At 42.7% G+C, this 24,710-nt stretch overlaps 3 protein-coding genes across 3 annotated transcripts; 2 read left to right on the top strand and 1 right to left on the bottom strand.

Annotated features, from left to right (window-relative positions):
* Positions 1 to 827: 827 nt before the first annotated feature.
* On the bottom strand, positions 828 to 12,709 carry LOC139545369 (zinc finger CCHC domain-containing protein 8-like). The gene is made up of 14 exons (XM_071353069.1): positions 12,508 to 12,709; positions 10,452 to 10,494; positions 10,300 to 10,374; positions 10,091 to 10,196; positions 9,922 to 9,999; positions 9,730 to 9,833; positions 9,384 to 9,449; positions 9,232 to 9,292; positions 8,968 to 9,101; positions 8,673 to 8,815; positions 8,441 to 8,553; positions 8,240 to 8,326; positions 8,044 to 8,149; positions 828 to 7,823 (listed from the first exon to the last, which is right to left on the bottom strand). The coding sequence occupies exons 1-14, from the start codon at positions 12,677 to 12,679 to the stop codon at positions 6,919 to 6,921; spliced, it is 2,193 nt and encodes a 730-aa protein (XP_071209170.1). The 5' UTR covers positions 12,680 to 12,709; the 3' UTR covers positions 828 to 6,918.
* LOC139545370 (uncharacterized) lies at positions 12,701 to 15,051 on the top strand. Its single transcript, XM_071353070.1, has 4 exons — positions 12,701 to 12,973; positions 13,076 to 13,205; positions 13,288 to 13,421; positions 13,559 to 15,051. Exons 1-4 carry the CDS (start codon positions 12,860 to 12,862, stop codon positions 14,393 to 14,395), a joined length of 1,215 nt encoding a protein of 404 aa, XP_071209171.1. The 5' UTR covers positions 12,701 to 12,859; the 3' UTR covers positions 14,396 to 15,051.
* A 2,276-nt stretch (positions 15,052 to 17,327) lies between these two features.
* On the top strand, positions 17,328 to 18,253 carry LOC139545849 (sporozoite surface protein 2-like). The gene is made up of 2 exons (XM_071354057.1): positions 17,328 to 17,523; positions 17,766 to 18,253. Exons 1-2 carry the CDS (start codon positions 17,328 to 17,330, stop codon positions 18,251 to 18,253), a joined length of 684 nt encoding a protein of 227 aa, XP_071210158.1.
* The last annotated feature ends 6,457 nt before the right edge of the window (positions 18,254 to 24,710 follow it).

Below are 24,710 nucleotides of genomic sequence, written 5' to 3'. Positions count from 1 at the left end.
TGACCAAGGCCCTGCTCCCCCGATGGTTCAGTTTGGCCGGGCGGCCAGCTCTAGGAAGAGTCTTGGTGGTTCCAAACTTCTTCCAATTAAGAATGATGGAGGCCACTGTGTTCTTGGGGACCTTTAATGCTACAGAAATGTTTTGGTACCCTTCCCCAGATCTGTGCCTCGACACAATCCTGTCTGGGAGCTCTACGGACAATTCTTTCAACCTCATGGCTTGGTTTTTGCTCTTACATGCACTGTCAACTGTGGGACCTTATATAGACAGGTGTGTGCCTTTCCAAATCATGTACAATCAATTTAATTTACCACAGGTGGACTCCAATCAAGTTGTAGAAACATCTCAAGGATGATCAATGGAAACATGATGCACCTGAGCTCAATTTCAAGTCTCATAGCAAAGGGTTTGAATACTTATGTAAATAAAGGTATCGGTTTTTTATTTTTATTACATTTGCAAAAATGTCTAAAAATGTGTTTTCAGTTTGTCATTATGGGGTATTGTGTGTAGATTGAGGAAAATGTTTTATCTAATCCATTTTAGAATAAAGCTGTAATGTAACGAAATTTGGAAAAAGTCAAGGAGTCTGAATACTTTCCGAATGCAATGTATGTCTGGCTGCACAACCGATTGGCAAACGTACTGCAACTTGAGAAATCGTGTGACTAAACAATAAAAATAAACCATACTATCAAACAAAGATAAATTATAAAAATAATGATAGTAAAAAGCATTGGAGCACCTTAAATTACATTTTGGGTAAAAAGGCAAACTCAGCTCCATCATTCATTGAATCAGATGGCTCATTCATCACAAAACCCTCTGATATTGCCAATTACTTTAATGATTTTTTCTTTGGCAAGATTAGCAAATTCAGGCATGACATGTCAGCATCAAAACACTGACAATACATATCCAAGTATAACTGATTAACTTATGAAAGATAAGCATTGTAATTTAAAATTCTGTAAAGTGGAGTGTGAAAGAGGTGATTTTTTTTTCTCTATCAACAATGACAAGCCACCGGGGTCTGATAACTTGGATGGAAAATTAATAGCGGACAATATAAGATAATAGCGGACGGCCTCCCGGGTGGCGCAGTGGTCTAAGGCACTGCATCACAGTGCTAGCTGTGCCCCCAGAGACTCTGGGTTCGAGCCCAGGCTCTGTCGCAGCCGGCTATAACTGGGAGGTCCATGGGGCGACACACAATTGGCCTAGCGTCGTCCGGATTAGGGAGGGTTTGGCCGGTAGGGATATCCTTGTCTCATCGTGCACTAGCGACTCCTGTGGCGGGCCGGGCGCAGTGCACGCTGACCAGGTTGCTAGGTGTACGGTGTTTCCTCCGACACATTGGTGCGGCTGGGTTGGATGCGCGCTGTGTTAAGAAGCAGTGCGGCTTGGTTAGGTTGTGTTTCGGAGGACGCATGGCTCTCTCCCGAGCCCGTACGGGAGTTGTAGCGATGAGACAAGACAGTAACTACTAACAATTGGATACCATGAAATTGGGGAGAAAAAGGGGGTTAAAAAATTTTAACTGAAAACTTGAGCGTGCATAACTATTCACACCCCCAAAGTCAATACTTTGTAGAGCCACCTTTTGCAGCAATTACAGCTGCAAATCTCTTGGGATATGTCTCTATAAGCTTGGCGTATCTAGCCACTGGGATTTTTGCCCATTCTTCAAGGCAAACTGCTCCAGCTCCTTCAAGTTGGATGGGTTCTGCTGATGTACAGCAATCTTTAAGTCATACCACAGATTCTCAATTGGATTGAGGTCTGGGCATTGACTAGGCCATTCTAAGACATTTAAATGTTTCCCCTTAAACCACTCGAGTGTTGCTTTAGCAGTATGCTTAGGGTCATTGTCCTGCTGGAAGGTGAACCTCCGTCCCAGTCTCAAATCTCTGGAAGACAAACAGATTTCCATCAATAATTTCCCTGTATTTAGCGCCATCCGCCATTCCTTAAATTCTTACCAGTTTCCCAGTCCCTGCCAATGAAAAACATCCCCACAGCATGATGATGCCACCACCACGCTTCACTGTGGGGATGGTGTTCTCGGGGTGCTGAGAGGTGTTGGGTTTGCGCCAGACATAGCATTTTCCTTGATGTCCAAAAAGCGCAATTTTAGTCTCTTCTGACCAGAGTACCTTCTTCCATATATTTGGGGAGTCTACCACATGCCTTTTGGTAGAACACCAAACGTGTTTGCTTATTTTTTTCTTTAAGCAATGGCTTTTTTTCTAGCCACTCTTCCATAAAGCCCAGCTCGGTGGTGTACGGCTTAAAGTGGTCCTATGGACAGACACTCCAATCTCCACTGTGGAGCTTTGCAGCTCCTTCAGGGTTATCTTTGGTCTCTTTGTTGCCTCCGATTAATGCCCTCTTTGCCTGCTCCGTGAGCTTGGTGGGCAGGCCCTTTCTTGGCAGGTTTGTTGTGGTGCCATATTCTTTCAATTTTTTAAATAATGGATTTAAATGGTTCTCCTTGGGATGTTCAAAGTTCCTGATATTTTTTTATAACCCAACCCTGACCTGTACTTCTCCACAACTTTGTCCCTGACCTGTTTGGAGAGCTCCTTGGTCTTCATGGTGCCACTTGCTTGGTGGTGCCCCTTGCTTAATGGTGTTGCAGACTCTGGGGCCTTTCAGAACAGGTGTATATGTACTGAGATCATGTGACACTTAGATTGCACACAAGTGGACTTTGTTTAACAAATTATTTGACTTCTGAAGGTAATTGGTTGCACCAGATCTTATTTAGGCGCTTCATAGCAAAGGGGTGAATACATATGCACGCACCAGTTTTCTTTTTGAGAATCTTTCAAAACAAGTATATTTTTTTATTTCACTTCACCAATTTGGACTATTTTGTGTATGTCCATTATATGAAATCCAAATAAAAATCCATTTAAATCACACGTTGTAATGCAACAAAATAGGAAAAACACCAAGGGAGATTAATACTTTTGCAAGGCACTGTACCTGTCTAACATAAGTGTTTTTTTTGTTTTTTTTTTTAAATTGAAACTTCTCCAACATAATACAGGTAGAATCAGGAATTCCCCAGGGCAGCTGTCTAGGCCCCTTACTTTTTTTTCTTCTTTTCAATCTTTACTAATGACATTCCACAGGCTTTGCTTCTACATCTACATTGCTTGCTGTTTGGGGTTTTAGGCTGGGTTTCTGTACCTACTGATGTAAAATGGGCTTTATAAATACATTTGATTTATTGATGTATGCGGATGACTCAACACTATACACGTCAGCTACTTTAGCGAGTGAAATCACTGCAACACTGCAGTTAGTTTCAGAATGGGTGGCAAGGAATAAGTAAGTCCTAAATCTAAAAAACTAAAAGCATTGCATTTGCAACAAATCATTCACCAAACCATAAACCGCAACTAAATCTTGTAATAAATAATGTGGAATTTGAGCAAGTTGAGGTGACTAAACTGCTTGGAGTAACCCTGGATTGTAAACTGTCATGGTCAAAACAACAGTAGCTAAGATGGGGAGACGTCGGTCCATAATAAAGCACTGCTCTGCCTTTTAACAACACTATCAACAAGGCAGGGACTACAGGCCCTGATTTTGTCGCACCTGGACTACTGTTCAGTCGTGTGGCCAGGTGCCAGAAAGAGGGACCTCGGAAAATTACAATTGGCTCAGAACAGGGTAGCACGATTGGCCCTTAAGTACAGAGGGAGCAAACATTCATAATATGCATGTAAATCTCTCATGGCTCAAAGTGGAGGAGACTTCATCACTACTTGTTTTTGTAAGAAGTGTTGACATGCTGAATGCACTAAGATGTCTGTTTAAACTACTAGCACACAGCACAGACACCCATGCATACCCCACAAGACATGCCACCAAGGGTCTCTTCACAATCCCAAAGTCAAGAACAGACTATGGGAGGCGCACAGTACTACATAGTAGAGGTCGACCGATTAATCGGAATGGCCGATTTCAATTATTATTATTTATTTTTTTACACCTTTATTTAATCTTTATTTATCTAGGCAAGTCAGTTAAGAACACATTCTTATTTTCAATGACGGCCTAGGAACGGCAGAACGACAGATTTTTAACCTTGTCAGCTCGGGGGATCCAATCTTGCATTGATTACATTGCACTCCACGAGGAGCCTGCCTGTAATGCAGTAAGCTAAGGTAAGTTGCTAGCTAGCATTAAACTTACCTTATAAAAAACAATCAATCAATGACTGTCATTGCTCCAATGTGTACCTAACCATAAACATCAATGCCTTTCTTAAAATCAATACACAAGTATATATTTTTAAACCTGCATATTTAGCTAAAAGAAATCCAGGTTAGTAGGCAATATTAACCAGGTGAAATTGTGTCATTTCTCTTGCGTTCATTGCACGCAGTCAGGGTATATGCAACAGTTTGGGCCGCCTGGCTCTTTGCGAACTAATTTGCCAGAACTTTACGTAATTATGACATAACATTGAAGGTTGTGCAATGTAACAGGAATATTTAGACTCATGGATGCCACCCGTTAGATAAAATACGGAACGGAATAAACGTTTTGTTTTCGAGGTGATAGTTTCCAGATTAGTCAAAGGTATATGGTTTAGAGAGAAATAGTCGACGCGTTATAATTCCTGTAATAACTTGCGGCTGAATTTGAAAGGGGTTCCTTCGTTATTTTACCGTTCATGTCTTCCATAGAGAATGTCTTGATCTACTTCAAATAAGGTCTGTGTTTCGTGCAGGCTTAAACCGCCTCGACGTTTTGATACCCGTGTAAATCTCACTAGGATAAGGTAACGTTTGTCAACATATTTTCATAAATCCACTCTAGAATTTTTTTTAATCTTCGCTTATATTTAGCCAATATTGATCAGAGTTACCTTGTCCTATGGATATCTACACAGTTATAAAATTGGCACGGTGATGTAAGCCTACACGAAACACAGACCTTATTTTAAGTGAATCTAAAAATATCCTATGGAATAAATGAAGGAACCGCTTTTCAGATTTTGCTAGGTGTCATGGGAATTATGACTCGCACTTTGGTTGTCAATTCTTACCATGCCCATTATTAAAATAGGATTTCCTGCATATAGAAATTAAAGTTTTTGTTTTCAACATTCATCACAGGTAACTTAAACTCTATTTTTATTCAAACAGTTGAGAGTATTTGTCTCCTAAGCAGACTCTTCAGTATCATTGTCACTTCAGAGCTGTGTGAGTGTGTGTATTTATGTATTATATTAAGTTAAAATAAAAGTGTTCATTGAGTATTGTTGCAATTGTCAGTATTACAAAAATGTGTGTGTGTGTGTATGATATATATATATATTTTAAAAAATATATTATTATTATTATTATTTTTTTATTAATCGGCCGATTAATCAGTATCGGCTTTTTTTGTCCTCCAGTAATCGGTATCGGTATTGAAAAATCATAATCGGTCGACCTCTACTTCATAGAGCCATGGAACTCCATTCCACATCAGGTAGCTAATACAAGCAGTAGAATCAGATAAAAAATATATATAAAAATACACATTATGGAACCGTGGGGACTGTGAAGAACAAACACACAAGTACACATGGATTTGGTATTGTAGATATGTGATAGAATAGTGGCCTGAGGGCACACACTTAATGGATTGTGAAAAGTGTTATGTCATGCAATGTTTTAAATGGTATATAACTGCCTTAATGTTGCTGGACCCCAGGAAGAATGGGGATCCTTAATAAATACAAATAGTCAAATGTAATGTAGTGGTCAAATGAAGTGTTGCTGCCATCTAGTGCCATTCTGTAGTAGAAATTAGAGCATAGATGTATTTGATGCTGACAGCAATGGTTGTTACTTAAAAATAAATCAACATCTAGAGAATCTGGGTTCGAGCCCAGGCTCTGTCGCAGCCGGCCGCGACCGGGAGACCCATGGGGCAGCGCACAATTGGCCCAGTGTCGTCTGCGTTAAGCGAGGATTTGGCCGGCAGGGATGTCCTTGTCCCATCCCGCACTAGCGATTCCTGTGGCGGGGCGGGCGCAGTGCACACTGACACGGTCGCCAGGTGTACGGCGTTTCCGCCGACACATTGGTGCGGCTGGTTTCCGGGTTAAGTGGGCATTGTGTCAAGAAGCAGTGCGGCTTGGCTGGGTTGTGCTTCGGAGGACGCACGGCTCTTGGCCTTCGCCTCTCCCGAGTCCATACGGGAGTTGCAGCGATGAGACAAGACTAACTACCAATTGGACACCACGAAATTGTGGAGAAAAAAAAATAGATACTTTAAAAAATATATATAATAAACATGAGATTATGCACAGCCATATTGCTGTAGTGAGATTCTGAATGCAGAGACCCATTTCCTGTGTCAAGATAGAATTGTAAAAATCAACGAGTTTCAAATTAACTTTAAAAGAACATCAAAATGAATGTCCTTATTTGATAAGAGTAGCCAATGGGAGGCTTCTTGAACCATGAGAAAAGGAGGCGCACCTAGACAGCAATGAGACCATGTAACTGTAAAATTATCAATTGATGGTAAAAACAGAAAGAGGAAAAACATTCTATAAAATCTTTACACCTAAAAAGAGCAATATGGATGTTGTCATTGCTACAAAAATGATTATGTGAATGTCAAAACAGACACTACCTAAACTAGCAATGGGGTTTCCTGAAAGAAAAACCTTGCATCTTTAGACCCCAGCTAACTCATACACAGAAAAAACATTCAGTTTAGTACAAAAAATAAAATATTAAAAAGGATGTTTGAATGAGGTCACCAAACTGTTCCGCTCCAATTTCTGTGGCACACTTACAGAAAGGAAAGTGTATGAAATCAACAGACTTGTAAAAAAAAAAAAAAAATACAAGTTTATGCAAAATAATCCCTGGATTTGAATTCAAGCCAGTCTTTTCTCACTTTTTGATTTTCGCCATATTTCGGGGGGAACCTTTCAGCAAGTCTCGGATTCGAAGGTATGTCCCGGTGGCCTCAGCAACTTCTGTGAATTCTGGCGTGTCCTCAAAGGGAATAATGCCCTGTGCAAACCTACTCCGGTGAGGCACGGCCATTACATTCCCCAAAGAGTCAGACAGATCTCCCTCCATAGCATCTTGACCTGAGGGATCCGACTGACGACTCACTTGTTGCACTGACGTTTGCAGCAATCTGACCTTCTGTGCAAGCACATTGCCTCTATCTGTGGCAGCTTCAGGGCTCTGAGGGCTCTCTTCTTCATCTGGTGATTGCAGTAAGCTGCTCTTGTCTTCAACCACCTTGCCTTCAGCATCTTCCTCATAATCCTGACATTTGCTAGAAGATGTCTCAACACTGATCTGCTCATCACTGTTGTGGCTGGCAGCCTCCATAAATCCCTCCTTTTCCTCATAATCTTCAGCCTCACCATCCTCCAGTTCAGTTTCAGTGTCAACATGGGCGGGTGTGGAGACGCTGGGCGAGCTGGGGAGGGGTGTTCCAACAGCTTGTGTCTCAGAGTCACTGTTGGTGGCGGTGTCAGCATTTTCCAATGCTGCCCAGATCAGCCTCTGCTGCTCTTCCAGCTCTTCCAGTGTCAGCTCTTCCTCCTCCCCGCCTGCAGACTCCTCACTCCCTCCCACAGTGCGTCCCCGCAGTGCCCTTGAGCCATTAGTGGGCGTGGGGGGAGGTGTTCCCTTAGGAAGAGGAGGTGGTGTGGGAGTAGCTGGCGGAGTACCATGAGGTAAGGGAGGGGGTGAACCAAAGGATGGTGAGGAAGGGGGCAGTGGGGGCTGGAACTGGAAGCTGTCTGAGCTCCGGTGGCGGCGAGGTGTAGTATCCTGGTCTGGAAACAGACACTGACAAGTGTTATGCACTGCCAGAGCACGGCCATTGCACACATACAACATAAGTGACGCAAAAGTATTTTCCTGTTTTTGCAGACAGAACGACCAGTCATAATGACAGTGAAAAGTTATGTAAAGCAGAATATATTCATCTGCTGGTCGCTATAGCGTAATTGTTTTCTCTTTGTGTTAAGACACCTGGAATTATAACACTTCTACCTGAATCAAAGTCCATATCTGAACTCCTGGCATCAGATCTCCTTTTCTTTGTCTGCCGGGGAGTTGAGTTGGATTCATGTGGTCTTTTATTGCAGTTGGCACCAGGCTATTGGCAAAATATATTAATTTATAGTGCGCACACAATACAGTGGCAAACAATTGATTAAAAAGTTAAATAGGATCATTTTTAACTTACCATTGGAAAATTGTTAGACAGATAAGCAGCAAAATTCTGCTTCATGTGATTATGCTGCATTGGAATAGAGCCATATAGCCTGTAGTCCTAAAAATCATGGGGGGGAAAATGTCGGTGCAAAGGTTTACAAGTGGTGGCAAAGACCTCTGTGCTTGTACCTTAATGATGGCCAGATATCAAACTGCTTTCAAGGAGACTTACATCCTTCACACTAGGGGGTGAAGATATATTGAAGCCTGGGAAATCTACAAGCTTGGAAACATCATAGGAGATTTTTTGTCCATTGTCCCCAGTTGGTTCTTCATCACTTGAAACTATATAGTGAACACAGCAGTGCAATATGAATGAGAATCATGAAAGAGCAGTGCATCAACCAAAACTGAAAGGCCAGTGTTTGGTAAAGTGGCTATGGTCTCTCTGGGTGAAATCTTACCCTTCCCATCATATAGCATGAGACCGGAGTTCTCCATCTCTGCCTCCTTAAGCCAACCAGGTGGGTAGCCTAGCTGCCTCATGCGGTAGATGTGAGGTGGTAGTGTGTTCATATCAACTCCCAGTGCAGACAGCAGCTTCTCACTGTAAGAAAACACAAACCCCAATGGGTAAGAGATATGGGATATCAAAAACCCAAGCTCTACAACAACTTCACTTTAGCCCTGCAACAACAACTGATAACAAATTGGTATCTTATTATGTCAAGGCCATCAGACATTATCAATCTGCCTTGCCTTATGAATCCAGGTTTGTATTTGGCAAATCGCTCCTCCACTTCCTCAGCATGGTAACGCTGATTGCTCAGGTTTCCCTGGTTACCGTGACAAAACTCCTTCCGCTTCTTGTTGATTCTGGCCATGTCCTTTGGCTAAAGGAGCAAACATGAACAGAGCTGATCACGTCAAACCTGATTTTAAGCTCTTCTGTCTGGCCATAGTAAGTGAGCAACTTCCCTGTTACATGATGCACATTAAAGTCAAAAGTTATTCAAGACTTACCTGAGGACAGTCTCGAAGTTGATGACCATCCAACCCACAGTTGAAACAACAAGGCTTAGCTCTGCAGAGTGGGCACAAACGGCACAGTAAGATATATTATAATTTAGATATTTCTTGCATAATTTTTTATATCATAAGAATGTCTGCTATACCTTTTCTCTTTCATCTGTACTTCTTGTCCATCTAAGGCAATGACCTGGCTGAAGATCTGCTGATATCTTTGCAACAATTCAGAAACTCAATAAATGATGCAACTGTAGTTTCAAAGTGGGTAACAAAACACACCTTTTTTTTTACTCATATAACGACTCCAACATACATTCATATACACACAACGAAAGACAAGGAAGATAATGGTTCAAGGTTCAAAGAGGAACAACTGAGATTCCTCTCCAGTTGATTTTCTCCAACAATCAAAGCTTGACTCTACACTGAAATGTGTCATTGTTGAAGATGGGAGTGAAGGACAGAGGGAAGAGAAAGCAGTGTTGAGGATACTTTGGAACCTCCCATCCTTCTGTCTGCTGGGGGTTATCATTTAGCAGGGGCTGTCCAAGTTTGTCCAGACAGAAACTGGTGAAATACAGGACACTTCCCACCATCTGTGAAAAGAGAGAGACAAATATTATATCCAGACAAAAAAAGCATGGTCTGGACACTTAGATTGTCCCCATTCCCCAAAAAACTCACACTGAAGGCCTCCTTAATCTTTTTGATTCCACAGGAGGTCTTGGTCTTCTGATCTTCTTCCATAATGAAACTTGAAGACTGCATGGGGAAGAAAACAGAGATGTAAAATATTTTAATTGTAATTAACTGTTCCTTCTTTGAAGCTTGAGGAGGAAATCTGGAAATGCACCTGAGGGTTGACATTTCCGTAGGGATTTCCTTTTTCAACTACTCCCTGCTGCTGATGTTTCTGAACAATACTACAGATGTAGTCTTCAATTTCTTGACGGCATTGCCTGGGAAAAGAAGATTAACAGTTCACATGTTAATACCCAAAGATCATATAATCAAGTAAGAACATTTCTCCAATTATGGTTCTAAAGCCCAAAAAATACCTACTTTGAGATGTTATTGTTTGCAAAAAGGATGTGTAGAAGAGGACCATCAATCTTGATGTTTTCAACATTAATGCCACTGGAAGAAAAACATTTGAATGAGGACATTACTGTGGAAATGTATCTAGTCTAGTGAGTTGTGTATCAATAACTTACCTTGGCCTTGTCAACACTTTCAATTTTCTCTTCAACTCTTGGTGTGGACAATAGGTTAAGGAAAGAAGAGGTACTTCATATCAAAACAACATAGCTAGACATCAAACAAGTCAGTCTGCTAACGTTTGTTTGTTTGGAAAAGGTTCAGTCCTAACCAAGCTATTTATAATTGGATGAATGGAAAGTGACTCTACTTCTAACTATGTACATAAAATCCGCAGTGCTTCATTGAAGAGTGTGACCAAATCTAACATTTTTCGGCAACCATTCACTCCACCAGACTTGGGAGTTACTACAGCTTGGCAGATGGCAGGACAGAAAACATTACTTTTTGCATGGGTTCTAGCTAGTATAGTATTTAACTGCAATGACCAAAAGTATGCAAGGTAGTGATCTTAAATGCTCTCAAGGGGCACATCCAACCAATGACATACAATACATTTTCTCTTTTGCTAGCTAGGTCCCTAGCTAATGTTAGGCCAGACCTGATGGTGGTTGTGACTTGGAGTACAGCTACTACCAGAAGTGACTTTTCGTAGCAATAGAGTCCCGAAGTATGAGTCATAATACCCATAAAACCTAGCGGTCAAACAAGGAAATGGTTCCAATCGTTTTTCTACCATTGTGTTTCGTATAGGCTTACCCTGGCGTGACATTTTGATAACTGTGTAAATCTCTCTAGGACAAGGTGACTTCTATCAATATATTCACCTGTATTTACCCCACAAAAATTAAATGCTAGAAATACAAACGACATGATGATCTGGACGAGAATGCCGAATCAAGGCAAAAGGTAAGAATCTCTGGATTAACTATGAATAAATTGGCAATTCTGTAAACTCTCTTGTGCAAGCTTTAAATTGACACTGTCTTTTAGCAAAGGTGTCAGCTAGAGATTCCATGCAGAAGCTTGCAGGGATTTGTAGTCTTGCATAATATCTACTTTGATGTTAATTAGCATTTTTGAATCTGAACGTAAATTGAGACAAATATTGATAAGTCACCTTAACCATATAAATACGTATTGGACATCAAAACGTCATGCCAGGGTAAGCCTACACGAAACACAGACCTTCCGTGTTTCTAAATCCCTGATGGGGAAAATGAATAGAAAAATAGATTGGAACCATTTCCCTGTATTACCGCTAGGTTTTATGGGTATTATGACACCTCCACTGTGGGGCTCTATTTAGGAGAGCACTTTAGCCAATCCTCCTAATGGTGCTTTCAAGACAAATGGGAACTCTGGAAAAACGCAGTCAAATCATGACGTCAGTTGAAGCGCTAGAACAGGATTTGTTTTTTGCCCTAACACTACACAGCTTTTAAGCTGCAATATGTAACTTTTTGGGCAACCTGACCAAATTCAAATAGAAATGTGTTATAGCTCTGTCATTCATATTGAACGCAAGTCTAAGAGGCGGTAGATCTGCCTGTGAACTACTATGCTTCCCGGTCTTAAGTTTCGTTTTTGCGTCTTGCTTTTGTACACAAGCTTCAAACAGCTGAAAATACAATATTTTGGATGATGGTTAATATATTTCATAGCGCTTTAGATGGTACAATGATTCTCTACACTGTACTTGTTTAGTCAAACTGAAATTACAACTATTAGAATTTGTGCTACCAGGAAATGGGAGCGATTTCTGTATAGTACATCTTTAAAAGAATCAATGCATGATGAGTTGGTTATTGGAATCAGCTGTGTAGTACTAGAGCAAAAACCAAATGTACACTCAGGGGGGGACCCCAATACCGAGTTTGGGAAACGCTGCTATAGAAAGACGCCCAAGTTCCCGACTTGACATTCTGAGTTGGATGACCGTTCAAAACGATTTCACAGTTGGCACTCGTTTTTTCCCCCCCGAGTTCCCAGTTGTCTTGAACACGGCATTGGCTTTTTCCTAACCTGCCTGGTTAATTATCCTAGCCTGTTGCGTACATTCTAACCTGCTACGAAAGTCACTACTGGTCTAGCTGTACTCAATCTAATTTAGAACCTATGACCGTGCCTAGCTAGCGAACACCTGCTAGCTTCTCACACACACAAGGATATTCTCTTCTATCAAACTCCGTATTGTTTCCTCACACTCCCCCAATCTTCCCTTGAGTTCAGAGCCTTCTTCTCCATCCTCCTCTTCCTCCGTGAACCGAATGTGAGTTGCAGTAGGCATACTCTCTCCCAATTGTTCAAAGAGTTCACTGTCACCAAAATCTACCTCGGCCATCTTCGCTCTGTTGCTTAACGTACTCCCGCAAGAGCGTTGATTGGTTGTTTTATGTCACATGTTCAGGATGTTTCCTTTCACCAGCATTTCTCTTGTCGTCATCAACATTAAAGCATGAGAGGACCTGCATAATATTACAATAATGTTGTTCAATTGCTGTAACTAACTTTCTGGTTTATAATGTCAACATACACAACTATCCAGTTACCGTGTTGGGATGGTGGCAAGCTGAAAGTTCGCTTCATATACTTGTCAAATAGAAGCTCTTTCAAAGTGACGAGGTGTCCTATCGAGGTGAGTTACATAGCTGCATAGCTAACGTTAGCGAGCGAAGAGCCTGCGTCAGCTATCTCTCAGTACATTTTAAAATTGGGACTTATTTTTGCTCTTCTTTAGGGACCAATGGTTCCTCTCTTTTTAGGGGCTGATCTCTTCTCAAACACTGATATCCGCACAGAGAACCATCCCAGATATCATGCAAAGTTTGCAAAGAAAGGATTGGCAACTAAACTACATTTCTCCTCAGGTAAGTTTTTATCCCCAGATACAGAACATCATAAAGCAAGTTGCATGGTTTATGGATATCATATCTTGTTTGCAATTCACAGCTTTTAGATTCCATGGACTGAGGGTACCCACTGCCAACAATTGCATGTGGTTCTACAGCATTCAAGGTGTTTTTCGAGTGGCCTTTGAAATGTATAGTAAACAAGAGCAGCTCTCTGTGTTGGAGAACTTTCAGGTAACATTTCAGACTCCTAGTTATATAACAAATCCACCCATAGAGGCTACAACCTACAATTTCAATGTCACCTGATGAATACTTGAAGTAGGCCAACAATGTAATGTACTGATACTTAATGGTCACTCATACTGTAGGAGGTATGGAAGTCCCGCCTAAATGACATCCCACTAAAGATGAACTACAACCTGAGTGTCCAGCTGGATCCTCCACCACCCCAGATCGTTGTGGAGATGTATGACCAAGACCTAAAGCTCAAACTGATGTCCCGGAATCCCCAAGGTTACCCATCTCAATCTGTGGAAATCCCAGAGGTAGACACAGGCCCTTCAGGTGACACTTCAGCAGACCACGATTACTGCTTTCTGCCAAATGAGAGTATGCCAGCACAGCCAGTCCATCTATGTCCCTCCATCTTAAGTCAAAAACTGCAGGGCTTGGAGGAAAAGCTGAGCTCTGAGAAACAGCTGGGGACTGACCAGCAGGAGACCATACTGCTTCTGTTGGAGAGCATTGAGCGCTGTGTGAGCAGGCCCCTGGAGGAGAGGGATGTGGCGGACATTGTACTAGCTCTGCTAGAGGCTCGGAAGTGGGGCTCTGTGTACTCCAGCCACCTGCTTCACTCCATAGGCTGCTGGCTTGGCCAGCAGTTCCATGGAGCCAACAGTAGTATCAGCCAGCAGGTAGAGGGCTTCAAGGTGCGGCACATAGAGCGAATCACAGATCTGCCACCCGCAGAGGAATTGGCCTCAGAGCTTTTTCCAGAGGCCATGCGATCACTGCTGCTTCACTGGATGGGTCTGAGTGATGACTCAACCCTGTGGAAGAGACAGAGCGAGTACCCCATCCTGCTCCTAATCCTGGAGTTTGCCAACCACAACCTCATCACTGGTGTTGCACATGTGCTTTACTCAAGTCTTAAGGTGAATTTAGATTTAGCCAACTCAAAAGAGTTAAGTACCGAAGAAAGTTAAACTAGTGTTGTAAAGAAACTACTCAAGTAAAAAGTAGTTCATTTAAAAAGTACTTAGATTAAAAGTAAATGAGTTACTTTTAAAATTAAAACATTGAACTAATTGATATTTAGCTATTTTTTTCTACCCGAATGTTGTTACCATAGAGATCATGTTGAATTTCTATTATTAGTATTCTAGTTCCTAATTTGTTACACATGATCTTTTCCATGCAATTACTTTAAAAGAGGAATTGAATGTAAAATCTCATTAGAAATGTGTTGTTTTTGGTGTAACGTTATAGGCCTACAATGCTATGGTATATATTATAGTCGGTTCTGTTATGTAAAATGCAAATTATCAATGTGATCTTGCAAGACATTGATTCAGCTTTGATCTAACTTTACTAATTGAGCACCATTGTGAGAAGTGATCTTCTATTTGTAATAATAATAATAATAATGTGAGTATGACTATTAGGCATAGGTAATAGATCTTGATTATATGTCATTTTAAGCAATTGGAGCACCCTTCATGGTGCTGAAAGGACAGCGCCAGGATCGCACTGTTGGGGCAAAATGGTTTTGTTAGTCTAATGCTATGTAAATGCTTGAATTGAATAGTACTTTACACTGGTAATTTTCCCTGCAATTGCTTCAATAAACTCTTATTGCTGATTCCTGGAACAAGTTTTATTCAAGCAATTTACCCAGACAAAAAAAGTCCATGATTTATGGGATTTTCACAAAATGTAGTCCATAGAATAGTCCTGCGGAGGAAGAATTGTTGACAAATACAGTGCATTCGGAAAGTATTCAGACCCCTTGACTTTTTCCACATTTTGTTACGTTAGAGCCTTATTCTAAAATGGACAAAGCAAAAACAGGTTTTTACACATTTTTGCAAAGAAAAAAAACAACTAATGTATACATATGTAATCAGACCCTTTACTCAGTACTTTGTTGAAGCACCTTTGGAAGTGATTACAGCCTCGAGTCTTCTTGGGTATGATGCTACAAGCTTGGCACACCCGTATTTGGGGAGTTTCTCCCATTCTTCTCTGCAGATCCTCTCAAGCTCTGCCAGGTTGGATGGGGAGCGTCGCTGCACAGCTTTTTTCAGGTCTCCAGAGATGTTAGATCGGGTTCAAGTCCGGGCTCTGGTTGGGCCACTCGGAGACATTCAGAGACTTGACCCGAACCACTCCTCTGTTGTCTTGGCTGTGTGCTTAGGGTCATTGTCCTGTTGGAAGGTGAACCTTCGTCCTAGTCTGAGGTCCTGAGCGCTCCAGAGCAGGTTTTCATCAAGGATCTCTGTGTACTTTGCTCCGTTCATCTTTCCCTCTATCCTGACTAGTACCTTAGTCCCTGCTGCTGAAAAACATTCCCACAGCATGATGCTGCCACCACCTTGCTTCACCGTAGGGATGGTGCCAGGTTTTCTCCAGGCGTGACATTTGGCATTCAGGCCAAAAAAGTTCACTCATGGTTTCATCAGACCAGAGAATCTTGTTTCACATGGTCAGAGTCTTTAGATGCCTTTTGGCAAACTCCAAGCGGGCTGTCATGCTTTTTACTGAGGAATGGCTTCCGTCTGGCCACTCTACCATAAAGGCCTGATTGGTGGAGTGCTGCAGAGATGGTTGTCCTGGAAGGTTCTCCCATCTCCACAGAGGAACTCTGGAGCTCTGTCAGAGTGACCATTGGGTTCTTGGTCACCTCCCTGACTAAGGCCCTTCTCCCCCAATTGGCCAGCTCTGATGTAGGCCACAGTGTTCTTGGAGACACTTCAAGGCTACAGACATTTTTTTGGTACCCTTCCCCAGATCTGTGCCTCGACACAATCCTGTCTGGGAGCTCTACGGACAATTCCTTCAACCTCATGGCTTGGTTTTTGCTCTTACGTGCACTGTCAACTGTGGGACCTTATATAGACAGGTGTGTGCCTTTCCAAATCATGTCTAATCAATTGAATTTACCACAGGTGGACTCCAATCAATTTGGAGAAACATCTAAAGGATGATCCATGGAACAGGATGCACCTGAGCTCAATTTCAATTCTCATAGCAAAGGGTCTGAATACTTATGTAAATAAGGTATTTATTTTTGAACTTATTTATTTTTGCAAAAAATTCTGAAAACCTGTGTTTGCTTTGTCATTAAGGGGTATTATGTGTAGATTGGTTGTCACGCCCTGACCTTAGAGATCCTTTTTATGTCTCTGTTTTGGTTGGTCAGGGCGTGAGTTGGGGTGGGCATTCTATGTTTTTGTTTTATGTTTTCTATTTCTATGTGTTTGGCCGGGTGTGGTTCTCAATCAGAGGCATCTGTCTATCGTTGTCTCTGATTGAGAACCATACTTAGGTAGCCTTTTCCCACCTGTGTGGTGTGGGTAGTTGTTTTCTGTCTGCACCAGACAGAACTATTTCGCTTTCGTTCTCCTGTTTGTTGTTTTTGTTCGATTTGTTTTTTTTGGATTAAATCATGAACACTTTAAACGCTGCACCTTGGTCCACTCTTCCTTCAGCCCACGAGAACCGTTACAGAACTACCCACCACCAAAGGACCAAGCAGCGTGGCCAGGAGGAGCAGGGATCCTGGGCCCGGGAGAAGAGAGAATGGAGGACATCGTGGACATGGGAGGAGGTGATGGCAGGGGACAAGACCCTGCCATGGAAACAGGCTGAAGTAGCGAGGGAGGAACAACTTCGCTACCAGGAGTCACGGCAACGAAGCAGACACGAGAGGCAGCCCCCAAAATCTTTTGGGGGGGAACACGGGGAGTGTGGCAGAGTCAGGATTCAGACCTGAGCCAACTCCCTGTGCTTACCGTAGGGAGCCGAGTATGGAACCAGAGCCAGTCGGGTTGAAATTGGAGGTGAGCGAAGGGAGCGAAGCAGAGACAGTGAAGGAGTTGATGGGGAGATTGGATGAGAGAGTTGCTGTGTTGGTGCATGAGGCACGACATCCACCCGACGGAGCCTTTCCTCGATTTGATGTCACCTGAGTCAGCTCTCCATACTCGTCCTGTGGTGCGTGCTAGTCGTCTGGTGAAGACTGCCAGCCCCACGCACCAGGCCTCCTGTGCACCTCCCCAGCCCTGCACGTCTTGTGCCAGCTTGGCGCTCCAGACCTCCAGTGCGCAGCCCGGTGAGTCCTGCGCCGGCTCTAGGCAGGGTTTTTCAGTTCGCCAGGAGGACCCAGTACGGCCTGTTCCAGCTCCTCGTACGTGCCGGGCTAGAGTGGGCATTCAGCCTGGAAGAGTGGTGCCAAGAGTGGTGTCTACGCACCAGATCTCCAGTGCTCCCCCACAGCCCGGTCTATCCTGTGCCTCCTCCACGGACCAGGCCTCCAGTAGGTCTCCACAGCCGGGTTGAGTCCTGTGCCTGCAGCCTGTCCGGAGCTGCCAGAGTCGCCCTCCCGTCCGGAGCTGCCAGAGTCGCCCTCCCGTCCGGAGCTGCCAGGGTCGCCCTCCCGTCCGGAGCTGCCAGGGTCGCCCTCCCGTCCGGAGCTGCCAGGGTCGCCCTCCCGTCCGGAGCTGCCAGGGTCGCCCTCCCGTCCGGAGCTGCCAGGGTCGCCCTCCCGTCCGGAGCTGCCAGGGTCGCCCTCCCGTCCGGAGCTGCCAGGGTCGCCCTCCCGTCCGGAGCTGCCAGGGTCGCCCTCCCGTCCGGAGCTGCCAGGGTCGCCCTCCCGTCCGGAGCTGCCAGGGTCGCCCTCCCGTCCGGAGCTGCCAGGGTCGCCCTCCCGTCCGGGGTCCGCTGCGAGGGTCCCCGCTCCAGAGGCGCCACATAAGTGGGCCAAGCTTAAGGTTGAGCGGGGTCCACGTCCCGCACCAGAGCCGCCACCGCGGATAGATGCCCACCCAGACCCTCCCGTTTAGGTTTTGCGTCCGGAGTCCGCACCTTTGGGGGGGGGGGGGGGGTACTGTCACGCCCTGACCTTAGAGATCCTTTTTATGTCTCTATTTTGGTTGGTCAGGGCGTGAGTTGGGGTGGGCATTATATGTTTTTGTTCTATTTTTTCTATTTCTATGTGTTTGGCCGGGTGTGGTTCTCAATCAGAGGCAGCTGTCTATCGTTGTCTTTGATTGAGAACCATACTTAGGTAGCCTTTTCCCACCTGTGTGGTGTGGGTAGTTGTTTTCTGTTTTGTGTCTGCACCAGACAGAACTGTTTCGCTTTCGTTCTCCTGTTTGTTGTTTTTGTTCGATTTAAAAAAAAAAAAATTAAATCATGAACACTTTAAACGCTGCACCTTGGTCCACTCTTTCTTCAGCCCACGAGAACCGTTACATTGATGAGGAAAAACAATTAGGCTGGAACGTAACAAAATGTGGGAAAAGTCTAGGGGTCTGAATACTTTACAAATGCACTGTATGTGTACTTATGTTAGCAAATGTTGTATACAATAATACAGTTAAAAAGTGCACACAATGTAGGCTACAAACATATTACAACTGTAGCAGGCCAATCTTTCTCCTGGAGGTATGCTGGGTGTGCAGGCTTCTGTTCCAGCCCAGCACTAACACACATGATTCAACTTATCAAACCTAATAAGTTGATAATAATGTGTATTATTGCTGGGCTGAAATAGAAGTATCCTCACCCAGTAGATCAGGGAGTGGAGCAAGGTTTGCCACCTCTGGTATCAACTTTTTTGTTCACTCAAAATTATGCTTTAATAATAATAGCCTAATTACTAAGATGTCTAACATTTACAAACAAGTTAGATTATTTGTACATTTTGAAATTATATTTTGATTCATTGAAGTGTTTAAACTTGTTTTAATTGTTAACTTAACATGATTCAAGATTAACTAGTGGCAATGTTCATTCATCACAGATCACAATTCTGCAATAAAAAGGTGTGAAGGGGATCTGTCTCTAATTTGTCTGTGCTTCTGTGTTGCTTTCTCAAATGAACATTACCTTTTTGTCCAGTTGTAAGCTCTACAATCAGCTTCATTTGATTGTCGGTCTGTCTCAGGATATCAGCCATGTGAACCCATTTATCAAATTTTATTGATCACATACACATGGTTAGCAGATGTTAATGCGAGTGTAGCGAAATGCTACACTCGCAGCTTATCATAATGAATGACATGCATCACCAATGCTATCATGACAGAAGGCAAGACCCAGATGCAGACACAGGAGGCAGATGGTTGGAATCTTACAGTGTTTAATATTCCAAAAAGAGTTGGTAAGAGAATAGTTGTGGACAGGTAAAAGGTCAAAACCAGATCAGAGTTTAGGAGGTACAGAGTAGCAGAAAGGCTCGTGGTCAAGGCAGGCAGAATGGTCAGACAGACGGGTACAGAGTCCAGAACAGGCAAGGGACAATACCAGGAGGACTAGAAAAAAGAGAATAGCAAAGGCAGGAGTACGCGAAAACCGCTGGTTGACTTGGAACATACAAGACGAACTGGCACAGAGAGACAGGAAACACAGGATAAATACACTGGGGAAAATAAGCGACACCTGGAGGGGGTGGAGACAATAATGAGGACAAGTGAAAAGAATCAGGGTGTGACAAATGCAGCCATAGGCCTACAGTATGATGGTATAACTGGCCTAATGGGCACGTAAAATCAATGTGCCCCTTGTCATTGTACATCTGAAGCAGAGAATAGCTAAACTCACACATAATTTGCATATTGATGAGCTAGCTATATGTTCTCAATTTAAAATGATAGACGTAGATAATGTATATGAGGCTAATCATAAGCCAGATTTTCTACATGATTTTTCTGCCATGAAATTGTTTAGTGCAAATCCAACCCTTGTATTCCAGGTACAGTTCTGTACATAAAAATAAGAACCTGGCAATATGTAGGCTAATTAAAAATGTCGAAAAGGAAAATAATGTGGCATGGGGAGCATTGTAATTCTACCTCCTTTATTTGCCAAGAATGATTTTAGAATATAGAGACAAAATCAGAAGGTCAATGACATGGAGGAGGATTGCAGAGATGTTGGTGTTGATGATGGGTAAAGATAGATTTGCAAAGCCACAATTTCCTTTACCCCAATTACCCATTCATGTGAATGTAGGCCTATGTATTTTACAGGAAGTGAGCTAAAATCATCCATGTCATGACACAAGTATAATGAAAGCGCTGCTCACCTTCCCACAATCCCCTGCTCATTGGTCCTCGTGCTCCCGTTGAAAATTAATGAGGACGGAACTTTGTCTTGCGAATTCGTAAGTGGTGGAAACCCGATGTAAGTTACTCAAATCTGGCTTGTGAGGTCAATAAGTCCTAAAAATAGCTACATCATGGGCATGAAACAGTTTTTATTAAAATAAATTATGGATAATTTGATGAAGACCAACAGCCTATGGTCACACTTGATATTGCCGATAATTTGATGAAGACCAACAGCCTATGGTCACACTTGATATTGCCGCCCAGTGGAGAATGAGAGATATGTAGCAGCATTAGGCACACATCGATATACAGCCTAACAAGCAACTAATTCTAAAACAGAGAAATATAGACATTTCATAAATTACAAATTACATGACCCTCCCCTGGACTAGACTACAAAAATACTAAACTCTCCCCCTGACTGAAATGTTTAAATATGGCCCTCCCCCATTTTCCTCTAGGGCCCATTCTGTACATTTCGAACCATATCTAATTCCACATATTGTTGTGTTACAGCCTGTATTCAAAATAGATTAAATAGATTTTTGGTGGGGGCAGCATCATGCTATGGGGATGCTTTTTAGTGACTTGGACTGGGAGACTGGTAAGGATAGAGAGAACAATGAATGGAGCCAAATACAGCCAAATCCTTGATGAGACCCGATTCAGAGTGCAAACAACCTTAGCCTGGGGCGAAGATTTACATTCCAATAGGACAATGACCCCAAGCATACAGCCAAAGCAACACCGGAATGGCTTCAGAACAAGAATGTGAAAATCCTTGAGTTGCCCAGCCAAAGCCCTGACTTGAATCCCATTTAAAATCGGTGGAAAGACTTGAAGATGCCTGTTCACTACCGCTCCCCATCTAATTTAACAGAGCTTGAGAAAATCTGCAAGAAAGAATGGGAGAAAATCCCCAAATCCAGATGTGCAAAGCTGATAGACATAACCAAGATGACTCAAAGCTGTAATTGCTGCCAAGGTGCTTCTACAAAGTATTGACTTGGGTGTGAATACTTATGTAAATGAGTTATTTCTGTATGTCATTTTTTATAGATTTGTAAACATTTCTAAACATGTTTTCACTTTGTCATTATGGGGTATTCTGTGTAGATGGGTGAGATTTAAAAAAATATTTAAACCGTTCTTAATTCAGGCTGTAACAACAAAATGTGTAATAAGTCAAGAGTATGAATACTTTCTGAAGGCATTGTATATACAACAGTACAATACACTAGAATGCAGTTAAATCAACTAGCCATGGAAATTTGGCAAAACCATGGATAACTGTACATGCTGGACATACAACAGACTTATTTTCATAATGAAAACTAAGTGGGGTCTGATTCTGACAGTTCTAAATAATTGATAATATTCCATTTGCCCAATATTCCATTCCAGATTCAATGATTCCACATGTCAACCTCTTCAATTGAGTAACACAGTATAACAAGATCATGTAGGCTATGAAAAGACCAGTCAGTTCCTATTTCATCTGTTCCAACTCCAACTCAATAAATAGTCTGTAATACACTGTTGTAGTGTACTCTGTAGTGTACTCTGTAGTGGATTCTGTAGTGTTGTCGTTGCTGGATCACTAATGCTCATTGATTTGACAGACCCCCTCACAAGAACCAAATGTGTGTGATTTGACTGGATGTCTGAAGTGGTCGTTTTTTTATTCAATATAAAGACAGGCAGTTGGATTCAGGCAGGGGTGGAAAGAACGCTGAAATACACTACTTAAGTAGAAGTACTGTTACTTTAATGACATTTTACCCAAAATGGAAGTAGGATTTAGCCTGATACAAAAAGTGGGCTCCAGAGACCTACCTGCACCTGAAATTCCGATAATGACCATTTGGGACTGCTTGATGACAATAGAATGAATTTCAGCACTGGGTTTGACATAGTCATGAAATGTAATTTATCCTCCAGATATTTCACAATGCTCTTGTGAGAATTGATGGATATCCTTTACCAAATGTATGTAATTATCAAATTTGCAATTTAAATTACACTACACGACCAAATGAATGTGGACACCTGCGCGTCAAACATCTCATTCCAAAATCATGGGCATTAATAAGGAGTTGGTCCCCCCTTTGCTGCTATAACAGCCTCCACTCTTATGGAAAGGCTTTCCACTAGATGTTGAAACATTGTTCTTCCACACCGATCTCGACAAACCATTTCTATATGGACCTCACTTTGTGCACAGGGGCCTTGTCATGCGGAAACAGGAAAGGGCCTTCCCCAAACTGTTGCCACAAAGTTGGAAGCACAGAATCGTCTAGAATGTCATTGTGTATGCTGTAGCGTTAAGATTTCCCTTCACTGGAACTAAGGGGACTAGCCCGAACCATGAAAAACAGCCCCCAGACCTCCTTATTTCTTCTCCACCAAACTTTACAGTTGGCACTATGCATTGGGGCAGGTAGTGTTCTCCTTGCATCCGCCAAACCTAGATTCGGTCGGACTGCCAGATGGTGAAGCGTGATTCCTCACTCCAGAGAACGCGTTTCCACTGATCCAGAGTCCAATGGAGGCGAGCTTTACACCACTCCAGCCGACACTTGGCATTGCGCATGGTGATCTTAGGCTTGTGTGCGGCTGCTCGGCCATGGAAACCAATTTCATGAAGCTCCCGAGGAACAAATTATTGTGCTGACGTTGCTTCCAGAAGCAGTTTGGAACTAGTTAGTGAGTGTTGCAACCGAGGACGCGCTTCAGCACTCGGCGGTCCTGTTCTGTGAGCTTGTGTGGCCAAGCACTTCGCAGCTGAGCCGTTGTTGCTCCTAGACGTTTCCACTTCACAATAACAGAACTTACAGTTGACCGGGGCAGCCATATCAGGGCAAACATTTTATGAACTGACTTGTTGGAAAGGTGGCATCCTATGACGGTGCCACATTGAAAGTCACTGAGCTCTTCAGTAAGGCCTTTCTACTGCCTATGTTTCTCTATGGAGATTGCATGGCTGTGTGCTTGATTTTATACACCAATCAGCAACGGGTGGGGCTTATCCACTAATTTGAAGGGGCGTCCACATACCTCTGTATATACAGTACCAGTCAAAAGTTTGGACACACCTACTCATTCAAGGGTTTTTATTTATTTTGACTATTTTCTACATTGTAGAATAATAGTGAAGACATCAACACTATAAAGTAATACATGAAGTAACACATGTGGAATCATGTAGTAACCAAAAAAGTGTTAAACAAATCTAAATAGATTTTATATTCTTCAAAGTAGCCAACCAGCTTCATGAGGAATGCTTTTTGAACAGTCTTGAAAGAGTTCCCAAATATGCTGAGCACTTGTTGGCTTCTTTTCCTTCATTTGACCAAAAAGGAGAGTGATGGAGTGCTGCATCAGATGACCTGGTCCAACTCATCCCAAACCATTTCAATTGGGTAGAGGTCGGGTGATTGTGGAGGCCAGGTCATCTGATGCAGCACTCCATCACTCTCCTTTTTGGTCAAATTGCCCTTATACAGCCTGGGGGTGTGTTTTCGGTCATTGCCCTGTTGAAAAACAAATGATAGTCCCACAAAGCGCAAACCAGATGGGATGGTGTATCGCTGCACAATGCTGTGGTAGGCATGATGGTTAAGTGTGCCTTGAATTCTAAATAAATAACCGAGTGTCACCAGCAATGCACCCCCACACCATCAAACCTCCTCCTCCATGCTTCATGGTGGGAACACACATACAGAGATTATCCGTTCACTTACTCTGCGTCTCACAAAGACATGACGGTTGGAACCAAAAATCTCAAATCTGGACTCATCAGACCAAAGGACAGATTTCCACTGGTCTAATGTCCATTGCCCATGTTTCTGGATTGACTGACCTTCATGTCTTAAAGTAATGATAGACTCTCATTTCTCTTTGCTTATTTGAGCTGTTCTTGCCATAAAATGGACTTGGTCTTTTACCAAATAGAGCTATCACCCCTCCCTTGTCACAACACATCTGATTGGCTCAAACGCATTAAGAAGGAAAGAAATTCCACAAATTAACTTTTAAGTGACTACCTCATGAGCTGGTTGGGAGAATGCCAAGTGTGGCTATTTTGAAGAATCTCAAATATAAAATATATTTTGATATGTTTAACACTTTTTCCGGTTACTACATGATTCCATATGTGTTATTTCATAGTTTTGATTTATTCACT

Source organism: Salvelinus alpinus, chromosome 19 (assembly GCF_045679555.1).
Source record: "Salvelinus alpinus chromosome 19, SLU_Salpinus.1, whole genome shotgun sequence".
Classification (NCBI taxonomy): Eukaryota; Metazoa; Chordata; class Actinopteri; order Salmoniformes; family Salmonidae; genus Salvelinus; species Salvelinus alpinus.
This window is presented reverse-complemented; position numbering and strand designations above follow the sequence as displayed.